This window comes from Amblyomma maculatum, chromosome 5 (genome assembly GCF_055883805.1).
Source record: "Amblyomma maculatum isolate TAMU_Amacu chromosome 5, ASM5588380v1, whole genome shotgun sequence".
NCBI classification, from domain to species: domain Eukaryota; kingdom Metazoa; phylum Arthropoda; class Arachnida; order Ixodida; family Ixodidae; genus Amblyomma; species Amblyomma maculatum.
The window spans coordinates 67978366-68003265 of NC_139348.1; the positions used below are offsets into that span (position 1 = coordinate 67978366).

At 44.3% G+C, this 24900-nt stretch overlaps 1 protein-coding gene and 1 pseudogene across 1 annotated transcript in view; both read right to left on the reverse strand.

Moving 5' to 3' along the window:
* Positions 1 to 14601: 14601 nt before the first annotated feature.
* LOC146188452 (E3 ubiquitin-protein ligase NRDP1-like) overlaps positions 14602 to 24900 on the reverse strand; it is a 44609-nt gene continuing 34310 nt past the window's right edge. Inside the window, exon 3 of the mRNA XM_084605054.1 lies at positions 14602 to 14792. Coding sequence (XP_084461180.1) covers positions 14680 to 14792 — 113 coding nt within the window. The 3' untranslated portion in view covers positions 14602 to 14679. The remainder of the gene's footprint in view (positions 14793 to 24900) is intronic.
* Positions 22038 to 22959, reverse strand: LOC146188453 (uncharacterized; annotated as a pseudogene).

The window sequence follows — 24900 nt, forward strand, 5'->3', positions numbered from 1 at the left end:
CAAAAAATGAAGGGCTTGACGAAACCGGATTATAACGTCTTTCACACTACGCTTTCATTTAAAACGTAGACAAAGTCCCGCTAGAGCGCATCAGATACAATTACTGCGATACAAAGTGTTTCTCTCAATTTACTCAGGTACATTAAATAAAGGGAGCTTACTTATACATCGCAGATTTTTTTCTAAATCCTGAAAACCAGACTAATAGGAGTTTACTGCATTCTGACGCGATACGGCAGCTCCGACTAGTTTCATGCAGAGCTCCTCATGAAACATGTCATCTAACACTGCGTAAGATTTATAGTGTAATTTTCCTTCTAGTGTACGCCTCCGTACAATTTCAGTTATGGGCACATAATAGGCTGAGATGGTGCTCAAAGTTCTGCATTCAATCATTTATATTTTTTGTCCACCAGGGTGTAGAATAGATATTTTAATGCATTTCCCAGGAAAACGTACTGGATCTGTATTATAAAATGTCAGTAGTCACGCACCCCCATTTTAGAAACAGAAACCACAAATTTCTTATAGTGTTGTTGATAAATACAGGGGCTTATATGACCACATCAGTGGTATACTGGTGCAGCAACAGCATTTGCCCTCAGCCGCTTTCTCTAGGAGATAAAAGCCAGTCAGTTACTTTTCTCCTGTAGTCACACTTCCGGCCTGTTCTAGATGTGGAATACGTACCGGTTTTTTGTGTAATTGCAACCACATACATACCCGAGAGCAGCAGCTTTTGAGGTGCTTTAATCTAAATGTGCGACCAGCACCAGCACGAATTTTAGCGAAATAATTTGCACACTGTCCTTGCAGCATAACACTGAGGAACATGTGGCACACACTGGCAACAAATTCTCTCATACAAGTGAAATACCATATATTTGAAATAGCTGCGAAATTGTAGTTGCAGATGCCTTACAGACAGGCTATGGGAATATTTTTTCTATTATGTGCATACACTTTCATTGCTGTTGTTATTACTGTATATAAAGTTGTTTCATTTGTACCTCCTTCATCGCCGACGTCCTGCGTGTTTACGCGTCAATTACGCATTACAAGTCAGCGAACACATCCAAGATTCAAGGTGCAGAAGAGAAGAAAGGACACAAATAACCAAATATTACTAGTATTTTTACAGCCCTTCATGCAATATGGTGATTAGTAGAATCAAGCGTCACAATAGAACCTTTTCCTTGCGAACAAACAACAAAGTGCAGTATCGAGGCTCCAAGAATAATTTTCAATCATTGCAAAAAGGATTTTGCAAAGGATGCACCTATGAACGTCAACTGGCTTTTTTCATTCATGGTAAACATGCAAACCCAGATAGTGACCTTCAAGTATATGCGATTTTCTCTACAAGGTTAAAATATTTAATAACGTGCCTCATAACCGCTACTTCAGTCACAAGGTTCTTTAACTAAATAGCGAGACTGCAGTTACAGTGTGATTCTCGGAGGAGGTACTTTCTTGGCTTAGGGAATTCTCGCTTTCGATGTAATGTGTGAGCACAGTCAGTATCTTTCCAGTCCGCTAGACACAGCTTTCTTCTGGGACGTTCTCCAGGGGTTTTTAAAAATATTTTTTGCTTAAGCCTCCGGCATCGGGTAGCCCAAAGTAACAAATAGGACGTTGTTTCATTATACTGTGAGATTGCAATATGGTAAACGTTATTATTCATAAATCTTGATTGGCTACGTTTGGGTTGATTGGCTAGAATTATGTCAACAGGATTCCATCGAGGTGAAATGAGATAAGGAAAAGCGAATGGCTGTAGTGGATAGAAGATGAAACAATGTTGCCAAGTAAAAACTGTTCATGTGGAGTCATTACCTAAACAATTCGTAAATAAGTAAATTAAAAGTCGATACAGCAAAACAGGGTTATCTCAATGTCCAAATCGATCACGGGGTACTTCACTTCAGGCAGCATGTTTATGGGGACGTCGATGTGACGTCAGTGTGCGATGTCAACGTGTGACATCATAAAACCGGAAATGGACGTGCTTGGACAAGGTGAACAAATGAGGGAGCGTCATTAGAAAGTTTGTAAAAGATATAAATAATGAAATGAAGTAAAATTAAAGCATACCTAGAAGAAAAAGGTGGCAAAAATACGAAACAATATGACGTACAAAAGACACCTTTGCTATAGCAGCCAACTCCCTGTTTTCATGGCGCAAACTAGCAAAGCGTGGTGGGATTACGCATTCCTCCTACGAGGGTGCGCGCAGTGATCTCAAACGGTTTTTGTAAAGCAGAAGCACAGATTGAATAAGGTATGTCACAGTATATTATGCTCTCTTTGTTGTTCGAGTGAGAGAAGTCACATATCAGAGAGGTCCTTATACAATTTTGAGCGCGTCGGCCAGGGCTTACGGTAGAGAAAAGAAAGATTTAACGTTTTTTGAGCATGACGCCCCACTGCATGCCAACACGGCTTCACGGAACCAGCGCGCTCACTGGTGTCTTGCAGAGAAACTAGAATTGGCCGCTTGGCTTTTAGTGGGGCAGCCGCGAACAGTATGTGGCGCAACTGGCGAATATCAGTCACATCTGGCCCATTTTTTGTTTAGGCCTAGTCCCTTTGGTGTTACTGAAATGTACGCTGGGGAGCTCACAGGGACAATGACAATATTTTCAAATACTGAGGTGTCCATTGCCAGTCATGAAGTGCTGCTGCAAAGTGGGATAACCTGCTTTGTCGACCAGGCTGGCACTGTATGTCTACACTCTACAAGGTGCATGGTTTTCATACGAAGCGAATATTTGATGTTAGATATTTAACATCAACAGTCCATTTTTCTGGCAGCAGACATAATTTGCCGAGTAAGCAGTGGCGAAACCTTATAGCGACCGCCAAATGTATGCAACAAACCCCAAAATATTCCCAAAACTGTCGTTTTTCTATGCGAAATCACCCTTAAATGAATAAAAGCCCGTCGTGTCAGTCCATTCATTTCGCACAATCATTTCGACCCAAAACCGTACGGTACCCCGTGACAGTATCTGAGTAGAACATCTTACCATTTGACATTGACACTGACGTTCCCTCGGTCAATTTCGCTATAGCCTGCGTACTCAAAACTTGAAAGTACACGTGCTGTTTTGGGTTAGTTACTTATGTTCAATATCGTTCTCATGCATTTTTGTCTTTGCAAAATTTATTTTTGTGGCGGCTTTTACGGCTCATAGCGTGCAGAAAACGTGGTCCGTCATCAAAGGATGTCACACCGTCCTATAGAAGAATGCCGTGATTTATGATAAAAATGTTTGTTTTATGAGCTACAGGAGGAAAAGGTCAATCGTATATTTCAATATAATATAGCTAATCGGAATAATGCATGAGCCATGGAAAAAAAGAAGAAGAAGAAAAGAACAAAATAAAATAAACAGAAAAATTTGCTGTGGGTTTCGCTTGTGGTAAACCTGGAGTTACGCGAGAGCTAACTGCCTGGCTCCGCTCAGGTTCGACTTGAAAGTAAAGATATGGCTTTTGGACAAAATATACTTTACTCTATGGTTTTAGCTTTATTTATTCCATAGGGGGCAGTTTTTACCACTAAAGTGCGATGATCCCAAAGCCTCTATCGCGTGGTGGTCCCAAGCCCTCCACTACGGCACCTCTTTCTTTCTGTTTTCACTACCACCTTCGCGATAACGCGATAGTGTAAGATGCCAGCCAACATTAAAGCCCCGATTTAACCGAGCCGTATGAGCGTGCCAGCGTGACTTAGGGATAACGTGAATGCAGCGGCATTGGCAGGCTGTTTGTGATATCACCCTTCCCTATGAAAGAGAGGCCTGAGTTGCAGCTCCAGCCAAGCCATACGTAATGTCAGGAAACCGTACGTCAAGTTAGTGCTCAGCCATGTCAGCTGCCCGTTACCGCTTCCAACGACTTTCATCTTCCTACTTCGCTCTTCGGAAAGGCGCCGGACAAGAAAGCACAGGCACGGCGAAATGGCGAGACTGCGGCCAATGTAGCTACAAAAATTAGCTCTAGTTTACGTTGTGGTTAACCCTAAAATTACGCAAGAGCTATCTGCAGCGCTATTTTTAAATTCCGCTTGAAACTAGACACATGTCTTTTGGACATAGTAGCTTACTCTACGGTTTTATATTTATTTATTCCATAGGGGGCATGTTTGACCGCTAAAGTGCAATGATGCGAAAGCCTTAATCGCGCGCTGCTCCGAAGCCTTCCACTACGGCACCTGTTTCGTTCTTTTTTTATTCTCTGGTAGCTTACACTAGCAGCCAAAATATAAAGCTCCACATTAATCGAGCCCTATGAACATGACTGCGTAGCCTAGAGATAACGTGAATGCAAGGGTTTTGGCAGGCTGATTGTTATATCACCCTCCCATATGAAAGGAGAGGCCTGAGCTGGCAGGCCCTGCCAAACGTAATGTGAGGGAGCCCTACATCTAGGTAGTGCTCGGCCATGTCAGCTGCCAGCTACCGCCTTCCATCACTTCTCTTTATTCGCTTTTCGGACAAGCACGGACCGGCAAGGGGCAGGTATTGGCAGGCACGGCGAAATGGCGAGAATGTGGACAATGTAGCTCTCGCTAAAACAACCGTAATAGTAGCATCTTCAAACCTGGAAAACCGCCTACAAGACCTGGCACTTGCAGACCGATAGCCCTCACCAGCTGCGTCGCAAAATTGTTTGAAAATATAGTAAACATCAGGCTCACATTTGTTCTTCGATCTCGGAAACTTCTAGATATACATCAATACGGCTTCAAAAAGGCATATTCAACAACTGATCACTTGGTCCACCTCGAAAACACAGTCCGGAAACTATTCATCTACAGCCAGCATTGTATCAGTGTTTTTCCAATCTGGAGAGGGCCTACGCTACCACATGAGGGTTCGGCGTCCTACCTGAACTAAACCGCAAAAAAAAATTGTAATTTATACGTACGAACCATCAATAAAAGCAAAGCTCCAAGCACTGCACGACGGCGGAATGCGAATCCGGTGGTTATATCTCTGTTTATGTAGTCGACACTGCTCTTTCCTACTTTGTGTATTTTTTTTGTAGGGTGTAGAATTTGTGGTCGTAAAGGATCGATCAGGCCTTTAAACACGCTGAATCTTTTTCCTGGCTATGACGACGGGTTATCCGTGCCCCGCATCTTTCCAATGCATCGCTTTCTTGCAGAATAACCTCAGAATATCGCAGTTTACTACTGCTGATTGTGTTCAACATCGTCTTCGAACGCATGTAAGTTTTGCTACAAACAGAGATATGATGCACCAACGCTTGTAATACTGCTTGTTTTAGTCTCACCTGCTGCCAGCAAAGCAGCGACGTCAATAAATATACTTCCGACGAAGTGCTTTGCATACGTAAACACTCGAGGAAGCGACTCCCGATGTACGGCTAACATGTGCATATTTCGATGGTTAGCGATGTGTTTCATTTATTCTCGAGCGTATTTTTATTCTCGCTAACGAAACGCTATCTTCTTGCTTGCACCTGCGCGTTGAAGCTGGCGGATCATTAGTCGCAGATATGAAGATGCACTGCAAGATCGTACAAGCTGCAGCGACTGTTGCACACGCAAAATCAACGTGATGCGCGTATATACTTGCTAGCGTACACGCCCACGGCGGCTTCATATCTTCTAGGTATTTGTGAAACAACGCGTACTCCACATATACAGAAGGGCTGTAACATATAACATGTATGGTTTCTTGCTTATTTAGGGCACAGTCATGTTCCGATGTGGTCAATCTGGTTGAGCTTCACGATCCGCCCGAATTGTGGTGAGAAGCGGAAATACTCTGTCCTGATCAGTCCCATTCAGAACGGGTTTGTCCGATTTCAGTTAATTCGGGCATGACCTGTCCTGTATATAGGTTCAACAAGGACTGCTCCGCCCGGTTTCATATCCATATCGGATTGGGATGTCCTAAATGAGATGCATACTAGAATTGGTCTGTCCTGTATTAACTCCATACCAGACTGGACCGTCCGGACTGATTCATACCGGACATGACCTAACCGTAATAAACCTGCCTAAGCTTCGTACAGGACTGGTTACACCGATATGAAATTGATATGGGATAATACAAGACCTGTTAATCCCATTTGGCGCGATTCGGGATTTTTCAGTCGGGGCAGGATGAACGGATGGATAGATCGAGGGGCGGACCGACGGGTGGACGAATCGATGGATGGATGGAATCATGGATAAATAGATGAACGGTTGGATGGGTGTGTGGGTGGTGGGAGGGGGGGGGGAATGGAAGAATGGAAAATAGGGACATCCCATTTGAAACAGTGTGGCAGGATTTGATATCATGCTCGTTTTTTTGTAATTTTCAATATTGTTTTAGATCGGTTATTCATACCATCATTCTATTTTTGAATATTTATTTCTACAGTAACATTCCTCTAAACGTCTTTTGCTAGAATACCTGCAGGTTCATTCACCCGACTCCAGGTATCTCTAGACCCCAAGACCTGAGGAAGAGTGACTACGCCTGCATCGACATGCGGATGATATCACATTGGAGTGGAAGATGTTAAATTGTTTCTATGGGTTTACCACATACTGTACATGTCATCTCTAAATTTCATTTTGTAGCTGCGTTTCATCAGGTACACTGATCTAGCTTCGAAATGTAGCGTACTCCCTCTTGAATTATCAAAAATGCATCCTACCCGATATACCTTTTTTTTTACTTCCTTTTTTATTTCTATATTCTATTTCTTTTTCACTGAATTTATTTCATTTTTACCCTATGTGTTTTACGCCTGTTTTTGATGCTCCTTATGTCTCCGTCCATGTGACCAGCATTACTTACTGGTCAGTTTCGTAGTTCTTTTTCTGCTTTGTGAGTCAGCTCTTTCATTGCGAAAGCATTACTACTCCCATTTTCAGCCCTTTGCGTAACCGCGGTTGGTAGGCACGTTTGACCTTTATTAACCCCAGATGGCTGTAACGTCATACCAGCTGCGAGAGATGGGCTACCATGTCGAGTCGTCGGGTGGGGACAGTCGGTAGGCACGGCGCATTTCAGCTGAAGCCGCGCTGCTACCGAGTAGAAGCGCAGCTGTCACCTCCTTTTTCACAGTTGAGAGGAGAAGGAGGAAAACTATGGGCACATAAATGCTCGCGCATGCTCTGCTGAGGCACTCGCTATGTATTCTGATCAGTTCAGTTCAGGCGTTCAGTCGTGTCCGACTCTTCGTGACCCTATGGACCATGTCACGCCACGCTTTCCGGTCTCTCACTATCTTCTTAACATCACATAGCTTCATCTGCAATGCCTCGAGAATGCCATCTAACCATCGCGTTCGCTGCCTACCCCTTCTCCGGCGACCCTCAACCTTTTCCAACATCAAATCTTTCTCCAGCGACTCCTCTCTTCTCATCAGATGACCAAAGTAGCTGAGCTTTAACTTTAGAATTTGACCCTCCAATGAGCAGTCAGGGTTTATGGTCGACAATATCGACTGATTTGATCTTCTGGCAGTCCAAGGAACTCTTAAGAGTCTTCGCCAGCACCACAATTCAAACGCGTCAATTCTTCGGTGGTCAGCCTTTTTCACAGTCCAACTCTCGCATCCATACATCACAACTGGAAAGACCATAGCACGAATTATACGGATCTTGGTTGGCAGACTAATGTCCCTGCTCTTTACTAGGCGGTCAAGGCTAACCATTGCCCTCTTTCCCAGACGCAGGCGTCTCCTAATTTCATGGCTGCAGTCTCCTTCCGAGGTAATCTTGGCGCCCAAGAACAGAAAATCTGTCACAGCTTCCACTTCTTGTCCATTGATGCTCCAGGATGTATTCTGATAAAGAGAAAGAAAAGTCACGCCGTCTCGGCGAAGCCAGGAAAAGAGAGCGGGCTACAGAGACAGGTGAAGAACGGGAGCTGCATCTTGAGCTCGACGGCGTGCTCAAGATGCAGCTAGACGACCGCGTCGCAATTCCCGTGAATCATCCTCAGCCGGTGACGATTTCGAGTGGAATTTATTGGCCGCTGTTCATTACAGTCATTACAACAATTACAGTATAATAATTACAATTATGTCCTTACATTACATGTGTGTCTGGTGTTAATCGTACGGTTAACGTGGTACACCACATTTGGCTACACTACGTGCAGCACTATAGCGCAGCCATGCTATTATTGCTTTCTCAACCTGCCGGGCTTAACTAAAGCTAAGCCCCAACTAATATTTCTAGCTATAGATATTTGAATACTTTAGCTGGCCACTTGTTACTGTCTATTTTCCTCAGGCGTTTCTCATAAAATATTTCACTGTGAGCTTCCCGTGCTTCGAGAGATGACTGGCCCATATCTCCCTGCACCGCCTGATTTGGGGCTTTGCCGTGGACTCCCAGTACCATTCGTCCGACGTCTCTATGATTTTTTTAGTGACTTTCTCTCTGCTTTTTGGTACGAAACCGCATTTTCGGAAGTAAGCCCGGTGAACATAACTCCTTTCGAAATACCCCTCAGTACCCGATACCTGTTGTATCCCCCCAATGCCTTTCACTTCATTTTCCCGGTATCACTTCATCCTTTTGCCCTACGTGATTGCTCATTCTTTTCAATGTATTTCAATCCTTCGTTCACCCGCACCCCGAGATATTTATATTCTGCCACTCTTGATATTTAATGGCCTTGCATTTTGAGACCTTGATCAGTTTAGCCATTGAAAATCCTCAGACCAGACTTAACTTAATCATATCGAATCATAGAGCGTCCCCTTCGCCTACGCAATACATAACTGCAGTTTGTAAGTTTTCCCGGCTATCTGTTAACAGCACAATATTGTCTGCATTCATTAAACCTTGAACCGGAAGGAGGGGGGGCACTACCCTATGACTCTTCCGCCATATCTACATGACAGGTTATAACCTAGATAGTCTCCGTTCCATTATTATCACAGGAAGCATGCACAGCAGCCATGTAAGCAGATAACCTTCTCTTAATGCTCTGCATACCTCGACGGTGTCCGCACTTCTTATCCCTTCACATGTAACTTCAAATTGTTTATCCCAGTATATTTCCTGTAGGAAACCTGCTATCTCATGACAGTTACTTTCTTTTATTATGTGAAACACGGGATTCCTGTTTAGTTTATCGTACGCGCCGTTTATGTTCAGAAAGGCTAAATACAATTGTCTGCATTCTGCTCTAGATATTTCGATTCATCGGGCAAGCACGAAAATGCTATAATCTGATCACTTACCATTACTAAACCCGTTCTCGAAGTTCTTTGAGTACCTTCTTACTTTCTAACCATGATTTCATTTTTACTTTCACCGCCTGCATGGTCAACCTGTACATAACAACTGTTATCGTAATCGTCCTGTGGATGTTCTGTGAATCATATCTTTCCCTTTATAAATCAAATTATATTGCACTCTGCCTCATACCCTTGGATTAGCGCCGTATCACGGCAACAAAGTAAAGTGAGATGTAGAGTCATGAACAATATGAGCATGAACAAACTTTTTGCATAACATTGCTAATTATTCTCGGTACTTCTCTAATAATTATGATGACGATCCTACGGATATTATGCATCCAAAGGAAACGTCTTTAAAAATCTAATTAGTTTGTTCTTGTCAAAATTATAGAGTAATCATTAAACCAACGCTCAAACTTTGTTCTAGCTCATATTGCTGATGACTGTACCGACGGCTCCGATTGCGAAGCGGGCGATTTGGATGGAATCGCGGGAATAGAAGAGCCATTGTTTGGAGACACCCATCAGCACGGGAGAGATGGAAAATGCCATAGATGACTAAAATGCTGCAAAATCCACGGGTTTTTTCAGATTGGGCGTAGCGTTTATAAAGCTTCTAAATAAAATGTTGCGTAGTTGCAGAGAGTTTTGAGCAAGCTATATAATAAAGAAGAAACACCATCGTCATTTCTAAGGATAGACGTGGTTTTGATACCAAAAAGCGACGACCCTGTCAAATTTCTTTGATTTCAGACACACCAGCCGATCGCACTTTCCAATATAGATTAACAACATTATCATTAAGGTCCTAACGAAACGTTTTCAGAGTGTATTAAGGGGTAATTATTGTTTGAAACATATAGAATTAAAGGGCATACATGGAAACATATTTTGGGATGCCGTAACAGAAAACCGGTCCATAATACATCCAGAGCGACACTGTATTTTGCAATTATACTGCGACATTGCCGCCACAGGCGTAGGTAACATGAGACCAGCCGGGTGATTGACTACGTGTTCTTGACCTAATTGTCTATTTCTTCCTAGGTCTGGGCATTGAGTGGCATTTGGCTGGCATTTCCTAACGACAGCCGCACTTATATGCTGGTGAACAGCTCAGTTAGAGCATCGCCATCTATTTCGTCGTAGAGACATTGCTTACGTGGACACTGCCCTGGAGGTGGACGAGTGTTTCACAAACCTAGAAGGCATTGTTGATGGACATCAGCACCGTGTACTTATCCTGTACCACGCATTCGCCCTCAGCCAGTTTTTTGTTGACATCAAAAAAGATCAGTTGCTTTCTCTTGCAGCCCTAAAATTCCGGCCTACTTTGGTGGGAAATTTAGACTGTTTTTGAGTGCCTTTTCAACCACATGCAGATTCGTGAGATTAGCAGCCTTCGAGGTGCTTTTTCGTAAGCATGGGTCCAGCAACATTACAACATTGAGTAAAATAATTTGCTCATACTATCATTGCAGTATACAACTGAGAAAAATCTGTCACACACTGCCAAGAAATACTTTCATGAAAGAACTAACATACATTTGATAGCAAGAAAAAGACGATTGGAGATCGTACACACATTCACACACAATCCGGCCATGGAGATATTTTTATTTGTGCATACGCTTCTATACAATTGTTTTTTTTTGCGATTTTCAAAGTCAAGTTTTCTTTGTAACTGCTCCTTCGCCGTCCTCCTGCGTGTTTACGCGTGAAGTGCACAACTCTCGCCAAGTCAACAAACACCTGAAAGATTCAAGGTTCAAAAGAGAAGAAGGAATGCAACGAACCGAATTTTCCAGCATATTTTTGCAGCCCATCAGGCAATATGATTAGTGGAATCAAGCCTCGCTCTGGAGCCTTTTCCAATGAAAACAATAAAAAAAGATGCATGTTCTAGACTAAAACAATTATTTTCTTTCATAGCGACGGGATTTCTCAGATACAGCTGTGAATGTCAACTGGGTTTTTTGTTAATGGTACTCATGCAAACCAAGACAGTAACCTCCAAATAGATGCTATTTTTCTCGCCATGGATGAGATATTTCATAACGTGCCTCATAACCGCTATTCCGTTCAGAACGTTCTTTTTTGAATACATAACAGGACATTGAAGTTAAAATGTGAATACAAGAGGAAGTACTTCTGTGGCTTAAGGAGTTCACTGTTTTGTACGTAAATGGTGAGCACATTGAGAATGTTTTTGGTCCGCTGGAACGCAGATTTCATCTAGGGCGTCCTCCAGGGATTCTTAACAAAAGAGTTTTCGCTTGGCCCTCGAACTTCGGGTAGCCAATTGGACATTGTTTTATATGGCCATGGGATTGCAGCATAGAATACGTTATTAATCGTAAGCATTAGGTGGCTATGCTTGATGGGTCTGTCACCAGATTTATGTCGACAGGATTGCTTGTAGTGAAAGGAGGCAGGAAAAAGCAAATGGGCGTAGTTGATTTATGATGAAGCAGTGTCATTAAGGAAAAAAATGATTCATAGGGAGTCAGCTAAATAAATAGAGTCAATTAAGTCATTTTGATATTGAAACAGACAGACAGGGTAATGTCGAATTCAAAAGTGGTCTTCCTCGCTTTAGAAAACATCATTTATGAGGACGTCGTTTTTGCGTAATTGTGTGATGTCAACGTGCGACGTCATGAATCTAGAAATCGGCGTCTTTGACATGAAACAGCTGAAACAACGAGTGAAATTGATCAGAAAGTATGTAAAAAGTGTTAATGAAAGAATGTATAATTAAAGCGCGCATGAAGAAAAAGTCGCCCAAAATAAGAAACGAGTATATGACGTTGAAAACACGCTGTTACTATTGCACCTATGAAATATGCTGTCTACTGCCGCTCACTGTCATTTAAGCCTTCGGAGACTTTGGCAGGCCAGCATTTGTACTGAAAAAAGGAAATAATAAATTTTATTATTATTATTACTATTATTGTCATCCCCGTGTCTTCATGGCGCAGCCTGGCAACGCGTGTCGTGCTTACGCGTTCCTTCTATGAGGGTGGCCGCAGTAATCTCAAGCATTTTTTTTAAACGAAAAGCACCGATTGAACGATGTACTTAACAGTACATTATGCTGCTGTTGCTGTTTTAGAGACTGAGGACACATATTATAGAGATCCTTATTAAATAATTTTGAACGCATCGGCCAGGGCTCAAAGTGAAGAAAAGGAAGGATTTCGATATGGCTAAAGCAAAGCTTTAACTATTTATTGGAGTAGGACACCCCGAAACGCTACACCACGTCTTCACTGAATCAGTGCACTCACTGAAGTCGTGCAAATACACTAAACGTGACCGCTTGGCTTTTGGGGGAGTAGCCATGAACCGCATTTGGTGCTAGTGGTGAGTCTATCAGTCATATGTCGCCCATTTTGGGTTAGATCCTGGTCCCTTTGTGTTACAAAATTTTACAGAGGGGAGCTCACGGGGACAATTCTTTCATGTATTGAGTTGGCTGTGGCTGGTGACGATCTGCGGCTACCAAGCGGGACAACATGCCTTAGTGGCCACGCTGTCTCTTCAGGCTACACTCAGCAAGGTTCATGGTTTTGATACGAAGCGAAGGTTTGATGCTTGCTGCTAAAATCAAGAGACTATTTTTCAGTCTGCAGACATTTCTTGCCGAATAAGCAGTTGTCAAACATTATAGTAACTGACCAAGACACGCAAATGCACTCCGAAATACTCCAAAGCTCTATTGTTTTTCTTCGCGCAATCACTTCTAACGCCCGGCTTGACACTTAATTCATTGTGTACCATCGTTCAGGCGCACAAACATACGCAATCACGTGACAATATTTGAGTGCAACAGCTAAGCATTTGATTCTTCTGTGGAATACTGCGCTACTTGATATACAGAGACAAATGGAAGACGACACACGAAATTTGCGCTTCATTCGTGTGTCGTCTTCCATTTGTCTCTGTATATCAAGTAGCGCAGTATTCCACAGAATGATCAACCAACTGGCCCCCGTGTTTGCATTATAAGCATTTGATATTGCCACTGATGTTCCTGCGATAAATTTAGCTTAATGATGCGCAGCTATGACATGGAATCAATGTGCTTTTTGGGGTTAGCTGCTTTCATTTAAAGTTATTCGAATATGTTTTTCGTTTTTCAACCTTTATTATCGCGGAGGCATTTGAGGCTCATACGTGCGCACCAAAAGTGCCCGTCAGCAGAGGGTGTCACACCGCCCCATTCGAAAAGGGACGTGATTTATGAGAAAAATAAGTATTTTCTTAGGCACAAGATGAAAATGTCTCTACACACAAATTCTGCTGATGTAGAGCAGTTGGGTGATAAATTAGGGTAACAAAAAGTGAATTCAACGTCGAAAGAGCTATAGAGACCGATATACAGTGTAGACGTCAAAACAGCGTCGAAATTGCGCAATTTGGCCAGAACCTTCAAAAGCACTCTAATTTTTTGGTGCCAGGCGTCATTATTGCATCACAAAGTAGAAACAAACCAGTTAAGATCAAAAGAGGAAACGAGTAGTAAAAGTGAAAAAAGAATAAACAAGCAAAAAAGAAGAAAATAAAAAACGTAGAAGCAGTAAAAAAAGGAAAAAGAGCCAGAAGACAGAACAAGGAGCAAAGCAGAAAAATGAGAAAAACCTAATGCCTGAAAAAGCTGCAAATGAGTTCAAAGAGTCAAAGGAAATGCCTTTGCCTTGCCTTTCCGTACGTTAGAGAGATTTAAGTGCCTCCAACGAAGTTTTGCTCAATTTTGCTTAAGCTGTTAATTTTTGCATTCTCACTGCCTGATACTGGATCTTGAACCTATATATTCTTAAACCTTCAAAATTTGTTTATTCAGGATATCTTTCTTTCTCTTTTCGCGAACATTAATTTCGCTTCTCTGTGTTTACGTTGGCGTTGGTTTTTGCGGAATTTTATTTATCACTAATGCTGTACTTTGAACGCTAACAATTTGTTCCTACTATGTTTCGTGTACCTCTGTGCAATACCGTCTCTAAAAGGGCACTTTAGGTATTTTTCGAAAAAAAAAGAGCATTGCTTATAACACGCTCTTGCTTTCTTACTTATTTTTCTTTAATTGCACCGCACAAGTAGCATTCCAGTCTTGTTCGGATACCTAAACTTCGGCCTCGTACCATGAAAATTTACTCGACAGATTATTGAAGATTCCGCAATTAATGCAATTTCCTACGCTGCAGCTGACATGATGAGATCGCTAGCACAAATCACAAAGGGACTGATTCAAATCTTCTTACTGTGAACTCGAACGTACTGGATAACTCTAACTAACTGTAACTCTAACTGGGTTGAGTTAGTTTCAAGAAGCGACATAGTACTTTTGTCGCAAAGGGGGCACGAGAAACACATTTGAGAGACGAGTTTGTTTACTTGCCACACGCTGACAATGCTTTGGCGCGGCGAACCGACTGAAACGTGAGGTCATGGCATGTCGTAAAACAGTTGTAGTTGTTGCAGTAGTCCAAAATATTCTTCCAAATCCTCTGTGAGAGCCTGGAGATTCCGCGTAAGGACTTCTCGTTCCATTACGGTCTCTGCAAACACAACAGTGACGAAACTATCATTATTACAGATAAGGCATTCGCAGGGGAACCACAGCTGTATTTTATTAAACATTTTTGTTGCCAGCAAATAATTGTTTATGACTACCACACATTGAGCTAGTGGGTTTACTGTTGCAAAGTGACTCCAGATACGAGAGATGTCGAGAGCTACGAGAAATGCAGTAAACTTCCTCTCGTAACTTAAATAGCTAAATATGTTTAGAACTACTCTTCAGGGGATCAACATTGTTAACGGGGTTCTTGCTGGTAAAGCCGTATCGTCGTATGTTGTCCCTTTCCCCACAACCTGCTCAATGCTTGTTGCCGTAATATGACTTCCTCTCCTCTTTAACCCCAGCGCTGCGTCGACATTTACTTCAATCTTGTTAATTCATATTCATATCGCTATATTCAACTGACGTATATTCGTATTCATATTCATCGTCATATTCAATTGACGTAGAATATGTACACTTCAGTAGAGAGTGCAGATTACCACTGAAAAAGCGATATAATATCCGCATTCTGAGGGCCAGACATGGCTCAGGTGCTAAGGCTTTGATCCAAAGACCCGTTCGCTGATGCTATCTATCAAGTGAGCTCAGGTCAGGCAAGTGGAACTGGGCACGAGTGTCGCCATGGTAGAATTGTTAATGTTATGGTTGCCGATACTTTTTGCGCTCTAAAATTTGTAAGAGCTGTCTTCGTTACCACAATTTTATCCCAGAAAAATATCTTTTCCTACCTTCAGTACCAGGTCAGACGGACATGCGCACTTGGAAGTTGCTCGAGTATCGCATCGTTAGAGACAGTAGTGACTTTTGTCTGACCTTAACATAGTGAATTGTGGAAAAAAATTTGTTCGTATATGGGGCCATCAGGGCAGAAAGCTTTTTCATTACTCCTTGCATAATAACGACATTTTCCCTTTTCCGTGTTCTTGAAGCACGATGAGACTTTAGGATTGGCGAATTAAGTTTTATTCACATGTTCATTGTTCACAGCGATATCAGCTACTCCCCACAGCTTCCAGCGAGGGGGTCTATACAAACGCACCACTATTTCTGGCTATGCAGCCAAGGCTACGGGGGCGGAGCTTCCGTCCCGGAGCTATTACAGCATGTTGTTCTGGAATATCTAGCTTCAGTTACGGTTTCGGTTTCAGTTCTACTTTTGTTCTAAATTAGTTTCTGAGCCGCCTATAATGCATAAATGACCGTCTAAAGAACCTCAGACTTACTTGAACGTAAATTCGCGATATATTAAATATAGCGCAATGTGTACGTTGTCGAAACAGGCGCGCTGTGAAAGCATACAGAAACCTGGCATACAGGAACCGGACGCAGTACACTTCGGAAGATTTCCGACAGATGGCACAGCTACACCTTTTTCTCAGCGTACAGCATTGATGTAAAATGCGCTACCGTAGGTGGTCGAAATTACTCCGTAGCCCTCCACTACGGCTCCTCTTTCTCTCTTTCCACTTTCACTCCCACCTTCCTCCCTTCCCTTACGGCGCGGTTCGGGTGTCCACAGAGCAAGTGTGACAGTTACTGCGCCTTTCCCTTCCTGTGAACCAATTTAACTTTAACTTACCGTTTTAAACACTTGCGCCGTAGTACAGTAGTGATATATAAACACCAGGAATAACTCGGTGACGCAATAATATTCTAGATACCGATCCGCCAAAATTATGGACTACATTTCACTGCGCAGTGAGATTATGCGTTTCGCCGTTTCCACTGTAGCTTTGGCAGCATAGCTAGAAAAAGGTGTCCGGGAGTATAGGGTGACAACCATGCCGTTCTATAGCATTAGGCCTACTACGCTGTGGAGAACGTCAGATTTTATCTCGTTAAATTTGAACGAACTTGAGTGGACAGGGTGCTTTCGTGCCCGAAATATTCACTTAAATTAAAATATGGAAGCAAAAGCATAAAGAAAAGGAGGTATTACAAGGTGATTCATACAAAACACAGGCAAGTTTTATGTTTTTTGTCCAAATAGATATTGAAAAACATTGAATCATCCTTGCCCACACCTCGCGGGTTACCATCCCCTCTTAAAGCAATGTTATTCGTAACCACATTTCTAACTATCAAAACTATTCTGAGCTTTCGCTTGAAGCACCACCGCCAATATTTTGCAGGTAATCCGTACATCCTCGCTGTAACAGCAAAGGAAATATCATGGTACGGAAATTCTTGCGTGGTAAGAAGAACAGACAAAAGAAACGTGAAGAGAGGAAATTTGTGAGCCGGATGACAGACAAGTGAACAAGTAAGCGAAAAAACTGACAGTGGCTTTGCTCAGGTATGCCAGGATATACGTAGCGAGGGGTACAGCCAAGAGGTATAACAGCTAGAACAAAGTCTGAGCATTCATTTATTGATACCAATAATTTAGTTTGACAAAAACAGATTATTTCGTTCTTTAAAGAGGTTTACTTTGGATGCACAATATCCATAGTTCGTAACCATATTTAATAGAGAAATACAGAGAATGTTCAGAATTTTGAGCAATAAGTTTGTTCTTTCTCATATTGCTCATGACTGTACGTTTCCCTGGTTGAGCTTCTTGTGGTCATCTATTAAGCCATTTCTCCCTCTGTTCTCTCTTACTGCCATTTTCGCTTTGCTGCTGCTACGTGCCGCTTTTTACAATCTGCCGGCGGCTGCGTTTCGATGGAATCAAAACGGCAGACGTTCATGTGCTATGCGATGTCAGTGCTCGTTTAAGATCACCAGGTGGTCGAAATTACTCAATGGCCTCCACCTAAGCTCCTCTTTCTCTCTTTCCACTCGCTTTTCCGCCTTACTCAATTCCATTACAACGCAGGTCAGGTCTCCACAGAGGTCGTGAGACACTGCGCCTCTCCTTTCCTGTGAACCAATTTAATATTATTATTACTTATAACTGAATAGTATTATTATGTTTAGATAAATACGCACCTCTCCACTACGACTCCTCCTCTCTTTCCAATTTCTCTGCCGCCTTCCTCCCTTTCATTAGAGCGCGGGTCAAGTGTCCACAGAGCCTGTGACAGATGCAGCGCCTTTCCTCTCCAGGGAACTAATGTATTATTATTATAATTATTATCATCATTATTATTAATAATGTGCTCTGCATCTTGGCGTCGCCCTTGATAAGGCTCTCTTTTTGTTTCTTCACGTTCTGCTGGCTCGGTTCTTCGACCCGCTGCACCGAAGGCAACGCTCGCCAGCTGCACGCAGTGACGCCACTCACTCCTCGCGCATGTGCAGTACGGTCGCTGGGGAGCCAAGCGATGCCAGCGAGAGTGCGTCCAGTGTAGCTCGCGGTACAAAAACATCCTGGTGCAGAATTCATTCTGCAGTGTAACCCTGGGAGCATGTTCTATGCCAGACGAGGCCAAAGGTTGACTTTGAAGTCTATTTTTTTCTATCAAGTCTATCAAGAAAGAGTATTTTTCTTGATTAGAAGACGATTATTCTCATGACCTATCTTGTGTACCTTCTATACAAGCACCAGGTGCCTTAGTTGCAGATTGAAGGTGCTGCTGGTAAATATCAGTACGCCTGGCAGCCAAACGCATCATCGTCCACTTCAAATATTTGGCTGTAATGCAAAAAGGCTACCCTTAATAGAATCTGTATAATAGGAGTATACAAACACAGTTGTCCCGAAAAAAGTAGAGCACAGCACAGTCTATGGAAAACGTATTTATTACTGCTGAAGAAAAAATCCACAGTGGTTTAGCTCAGCTAGGCCAAGATATACCTCACGAAAGCATGTCTGCCTGACGCTGTGCTGCGTACTCCTCTCACATATATTCTAATCCTATCCAATCCAGTGTAATTCGATCGAGTCCAATCAGACATTTCATCCCAGTCAAATGCAATCCAATGCAATAATGTCCAATTGAACCCAAACCAGTCTAATCCACTCCTGTCCAATGCGAATTACACGCTCGCCCGAAATGCGCGACTGATAAGAATATCCTAATCACTATACTGCTCACGCTAGAGAAGGATAATTAAGATGCGCTACTCACGATCCTAAGCTTCTTGTCATCGAGCCCCTCCAGATATAGTTAGAGTTCTGTGATTTCTTCACGAAGATAAATACAGTGGTGCAATGATTCGAGCACGAGGAGAGAAGTTTGTGGCTGGTGAGGAGCGCAATAAACGCACCTTACAGGACGAGAAAGCTTACGACAGAGGCAATGAGATCTTGAAAATAGAATATAACGGGGTAACATCGCACGACCAATAGGTATCAAGAGCGATTTGAAACCCACTATAGCCAACTATGGGCACCAAAAATCCGAGAAACCCGATATTAGAGAAGATGTTGTGTGCGTCATAAGGTTATGATAGCTCTTGAACGAGATACAGTCGGTGAGTCCTGACGGACTACCTACTGCCTTTTATAAGGAGTTAAATGGGATATCACCGCATCCTTGTATTCTCTTATTGGATCATGTTGGTGTCGGTTCAATAATTCGTGATGTGGTCAGAATGGCGTCCAGATGTGTTTTCTTCTGTACGTCACGGCTGCTCTTTTTCACCATTGCTGTTTGCGCTATTTCTTGAAACCCTGTGTCGGAAAGCTCTGTATAGCAATCCAATGCGGGATTTTAGGTTCCACAATTGTGAGGCCGGTGTGCATGCCTACGCAGACGATATTGCCTTTTTTTGTATCTGATAGGAAAAGTGTGAGCACTGTCCTGAAAGTTTATTAGGAATTTCGTGCTCAAAGTGGAAGTTTATTCAACTTGCATAAAAGTTTATTTGTGACATTGGTCGAGGAAAACCAGGCCAGCCGTTTTCAATAATGTACACTGGTCCACAACACCGAACACATACCTTGGAGTGCCACTCGGCAGCTATCGTGAAAGTGGGTCGGTTTGGGCCAGCAAGACGGATGAAATGAGGGAGCTACCCACCCGATGGGGTGGACACGACCTCTCTATATTCGCGCCTGCTACAGCGTGCAATATGTTCCTAGCCGCCAAGTGATGTATATCATGCAGGTCCTCCACTGTACTCGATGGAATATGCATAAATTCTACCATATATTTGCGACCTTCATATGGGGCTCCATTTGGGAGGGGATGCCAAGAACCAGTTTATTAAGAAGAATCCCTGAAGGGGGCCTTGCCCGGTCTCAATTGTTTTTGCGTCAAGTGGTGCTAAGGTTTATGTTTTTGCACAAACAAAGGCACCCTTTCCTATAGTGGTTTGTCCAGTTTATGGTTCGCAGTGCATTGTTGGATTATGTGCTGTCATCTATCGAAGGTCGGTGTTACGAAACACCGCATTATCTCCTCGAGGTGGTTCCGTCTTATCTCTTACTTGTCAGGCGTTTGTTGAGAATCTATCTGTCATCTGCCTTTTTCGTCGTCTGCTTTTTTCGCCGTTTAGTTAAGCTCCGGCGCACCTCCCACAAGTGCACGATGTGAGTGTCCACTGCGGGGATCTCTTCGGTAGTCTATAGCGTAGTGACAATTTATTTCTGAATGTTGTTTGTGCGTTTAGCCAAGTCCGCGTAGCCGCCGGAAAAGAGTACCGGAGGGAATTTTCGCTTTCGAAATGTGCGCCAATCGGTCAGCTTGGCTTGACACCATTTTTTGCGCGCTGCCCCTGGTAGGAGTGTAATACAGAGAAGGCAGTGATCACTGCCTAGAGAATCGTCCAATCTCTCCCATGCAGCATATCTGGTATTTTTAACAAGAGAAAGGTCCGGATACGTGTCACGAGTTATTGAATTCCTCACGCGGGGGAGGGGGGGAGGGTACGCCGGGTCCCTGAGCAACGTGAGGCGAATAGTGGTGATACTTACGTCCTCTGGCCTTTTCGAAGTGATAGCCCCAGTGAACGCTCGGAGAATTAGTCTCAATCATTAGGGGTTCTCTGCCTGTACGCTTCATCCCGCGAGCGAAAATTTCACTGAAAGGTATATGCGGCTTACACGGGGGGCAGTATATCTTGAGTACATTCATTGACGGGTCATGGCATCTGAGAGGCACTACTCGGACCATTGTGTATTCGTGCTCGGTGTTCAAGTCCAGATTGAACTGAACTGCGGTATAAGCCTTGTTCACGAGGATGAACGTCGACGGGCGCCCTGGAAATTGCTGTAGCCTGAGAATTAAGCGTCCATGCCGGGCTCCTGCAGGGCAAGGATCGCCGGCATGTCAAACAGAGACTGCAAGTAGGGGTGAATGTGTGACAGCTTTTTCCATGCCCTGAAGCCCCTGTAGTTCCATTGGATTGTCTCGAATTTTTCAAACTTTTTTGCCTTCATGTTAGGTCGACAAGCCATGTTGTAGTTATTCTAATGGGCGGGGGTCTGGCTTGGGTCGGAATGCGGCCCAGCCCCAATCGGGGTCTGCACCGACCCACAGAGAGCCGGTCCTGGACAGTTTTCCTCCGATGACTGTCGGGGGCGTATCTTGCGCTCGAGGAACGGGGAGTCGCAGCAAGTGTTGTTGAGTGCCGACGTACGGCTACATTGCCTTATGGACCGAGTCAGTGACGTAATCCCAATTTCGAGGAGTGACTACGTTATGGCCGCATTGAACATGTCCTCGAAGGACTCGCGGTCTGCCGACATGTTTGATTCAGGAATGCTGCCACTCCCTCCCCTTGTTGCTCAGTTTGACCCGATGCTGTCGTGACCGTTAAGGGGAACTAATCCAGTTACCATGTGCGCAGACCACCGCGAGACGCTAGTTAGGCAGTGTGCTACAGGCGATATGTCTTACTAGTCTTCGGTAGGCCAGTGAAGATGAAGGGAGCTTGGAGACTGCCCCACTCCAACTGCTCACCTGTGTTTGCGTGGGTGCTACGGGTGGGCAGTCCTTGGCCTTCAGGACCAGGAGCCTCACCATGGTCTCGGACTTTGGAGTGTTAGGTGGTCAAGCCTGGAATTTCTTATATTTCGGCTTCTCGGTTGGGGGTTTCTTGTGGCCAGCCTTGGTTACAGGAAGCTGGTTTGATGGCCTTTATAAGAACCACTCAGCACAGCCTGAAGCTCCGGTTGGCTGATCGCCTCGGCAGATGAGGTGGTGGTGGTGGTAGTGGTTATTTTATCCATAAACAAAAGAAAGACAAATATGTTTGCCAGCCCCTGTGTCTGCTATCTGATATTTGAAGCACCTAACTGAGCGGCGGAAATAAAGGAATAGCGAGGAAGGGGTAGAGAAAATCAAAGAGGTGAGCAATAGGGAGAGAAAAAAAGAGTAGGTAAAAATTAAAAAAGAAATATATACACTATAGTACATTGCTGTTGTGCTGAACCGTCAGGTGTTTCAGCAGGAACTTGTGTCCCGCAGCGTCCACAGCATCCGGGCTGCGGTCGCGGGCACGTGTTGGCCTGATGACCCACTGTTCCACAGCGGGGGCCCACAAGCACACTGTTTCCGTATCGGACTACCAGGGAGCCGCTCGTACCTGCATAACACCGTCCGTGGTACCTTGGTCCAGCGAAGGTCATCACCGCGACCGGCGATTCCCCTAGCTTGCGCACTGACAGTACATTTTGTTTGGCACTGAGTTTTTGTTTCCCTGTTTCGGATGATCGTCAGGGGAGACGTTATGACGTCTTGACAGAACACAACGGAGAGATTGAGGTGTCCCCGGAATGGTAGCTCACGTCCCCCAACCGACAGTACAATATCCCGGAGTAGCTTCTCCACGGGTTCCACTGATTTGAAGGCACATACTAGCACATTTTGATCTCAGACGGGACAAAACGCAATTCCGGCATTTGTATCATGCCCGAGGATGCTCTATATTGCAGCGCCGGCCTGTCCTGGACGGAACGCTCCCTTGAGGGTGAGTCTCCCGAGGTTTCACAGTATCATGTCGTGGTTTTCAATCCATAGAGTTTTCTGCGGCCGCCACCGGTGTTGCTTGGCGCGCTTCGAGGCTGTACAGAGTGCATTCCCGCGCTGCGTATGCTCCTAGTGAGCCGCACCTGTTGCTCAGCCGCATTCATACCGGCATTCCTCGTTGTCGCCCCCATGTTCTTCCTTCCGCACCAGACGCGGACCATATCTCAGAGCTATTCTTCCTGTGTGGAGAGGTACCTCAGTTTGAGCCGAACCCTCCGAATGGGCCGTATCCATGCTTACGTTCTGTAGGGTCTCCGGGACTTGATTTGGAGCCGCCATTTGCCGCGGGATCGCCGACCGGGCGAGACGGGCCTCGTGTCTGTTATACTTGGCACCGCAGCGGCGTGGCGAAGGCTTCCAAATTGGCGAGACTCCTCTACAGGCTGGCTTTGTATTTTAGAGCCCAGTCGTAGATTTTTGCAGTGCACTAGCAAACCCTCCGTTGTTCCAGTCCAAGAGATAGCCATGATGCGTTCGCCGAGAGCCGAGATTCGAAGACCAAACTGAATGGTTAGACCTGCGGAACTCTAGTATTGGAAAACTGTTCGAGCACATTGGCATTCGCGAGATTGACACTTTACATGGCGGACAACGACCTTTTTGGCCGAGAATTTGAGTGATGGAGGTTAGATGCACGGTGGAGACCTTTTCCCTTTCATGACGCCATTGGCCCAGCGGTGTGAAGCTATGGCAGATGACGCTGCGAGCGCGTGACTTCCTCCAGTTCCAGCGGTTGTTAGAGAACGGCAATGTGCATCCTCTAAGTGCAGCCACAGGGAAGCCGAAAGTTCGTGGCCAGTGTAGCATTCGCTACAAAAAAGACTTCTAAATGACGCTCCAACTTCGGGTCTATCCCTTCTTAAGTGGCGAGAGCTACACTACGCTGTTCAGCAGCGCATTTCGTCGTTGTTGTTATTGTGGCTGTAGGAAAAAGGAAAAGAAAATGCCCGGGCCGCGTATTTGGGTTTGCTCGGTACGGTGGCTCCGCAAGGGACAAAACGACAGAAGACACGAAGAAAGCGGGCTGTTCCGACTAGCATCTAGCGCCCCCAGGAGCCGAGCAGCCTAGCGATTAGCGGCGCATGCTTTGTCCTCTCCTAGTGAGCGCCCTCACGCGGCGGGCTGAGGAGGCCGTCACGTGGTAGCCGGCGCGCCGAGCGAAAGAACGACTACGGCCGAAGAAAAGAGTTTGGGCCCCTTGTGGAGGGCGACGGAGCAGTTCAGGTGTCCACAGGAACAAGTGTGACAGATACTGCGCCTTTCCCTTCCTGTGAACCAACTAATATTATTATTATTAATTAAAACTGTGAAGATAATATTTAGCCAGTTAATTCGGCCGTTACCTACAGACAATTCAGTGCCAACTTCTTGAAAAGAGTCTTCCTCTATACTACTACTACTACTGCTACTACTACTACTACTACTACTAATAATAATAATAATATTAATATTAATAATAATAATAATAATTATTATAATAATATTAATAATAATAATAATTATTATTATAATAATATTAATAATAATAATAATAACAATAATAATAGTAGCAGTAGTAGTAGTAGTAGTATTATAGGCTTTCTCAAGCTAGTGCCGCGTCCAACATGACGCCCATTGAAAAAGCATGCGCCGCTAATCGCTAGGCTGCTCGGCTCCTGGGGGCGGTAGATGCTAGTCGGAACAGCCCGCTTTCTTCGTGTCTTCTGTCGTTTTGTCCCTTGCGGAGCCACCATACCGAGCAAACCCAAATACGCGCCCGGGCCTGCTACTGGCTCTGTAGCTGAGTTACCTCCGCTGCCTCGTGCAGACAGAAGAGAAAATAGAGAAGAAAAGTAAGAGGGAAAGAAAGACGCGCGCCACAACAACAACCGTCGTCCACCACCGAAGCGGTGGCGGGTGCAATGACGGCCTACAACAGATGTGGCAGTTAGGCATCAAGCGTGCATACGCCAAACCACAGCTGCATCGCTAGTGAGGTGCGGCGCCCAAACGTAGTGAAGAACGTCTTGCCACTCGAAGACAACAAGATGATGCGCAGCAGAGATTGATTGAATGTCCTTTATTGAATGGGAAGGCTCAGGTTGCGCAGCAGAGACGCCCGAACAAAGAGAAGAATACCTTGCAAGGTTGAGACGCCACCACGAAGCAGTGAGAAATAACATTAATAATAAAATCGGTTCACATGAAAGGAAATACACAATATCTGTCACATTTGCTCGG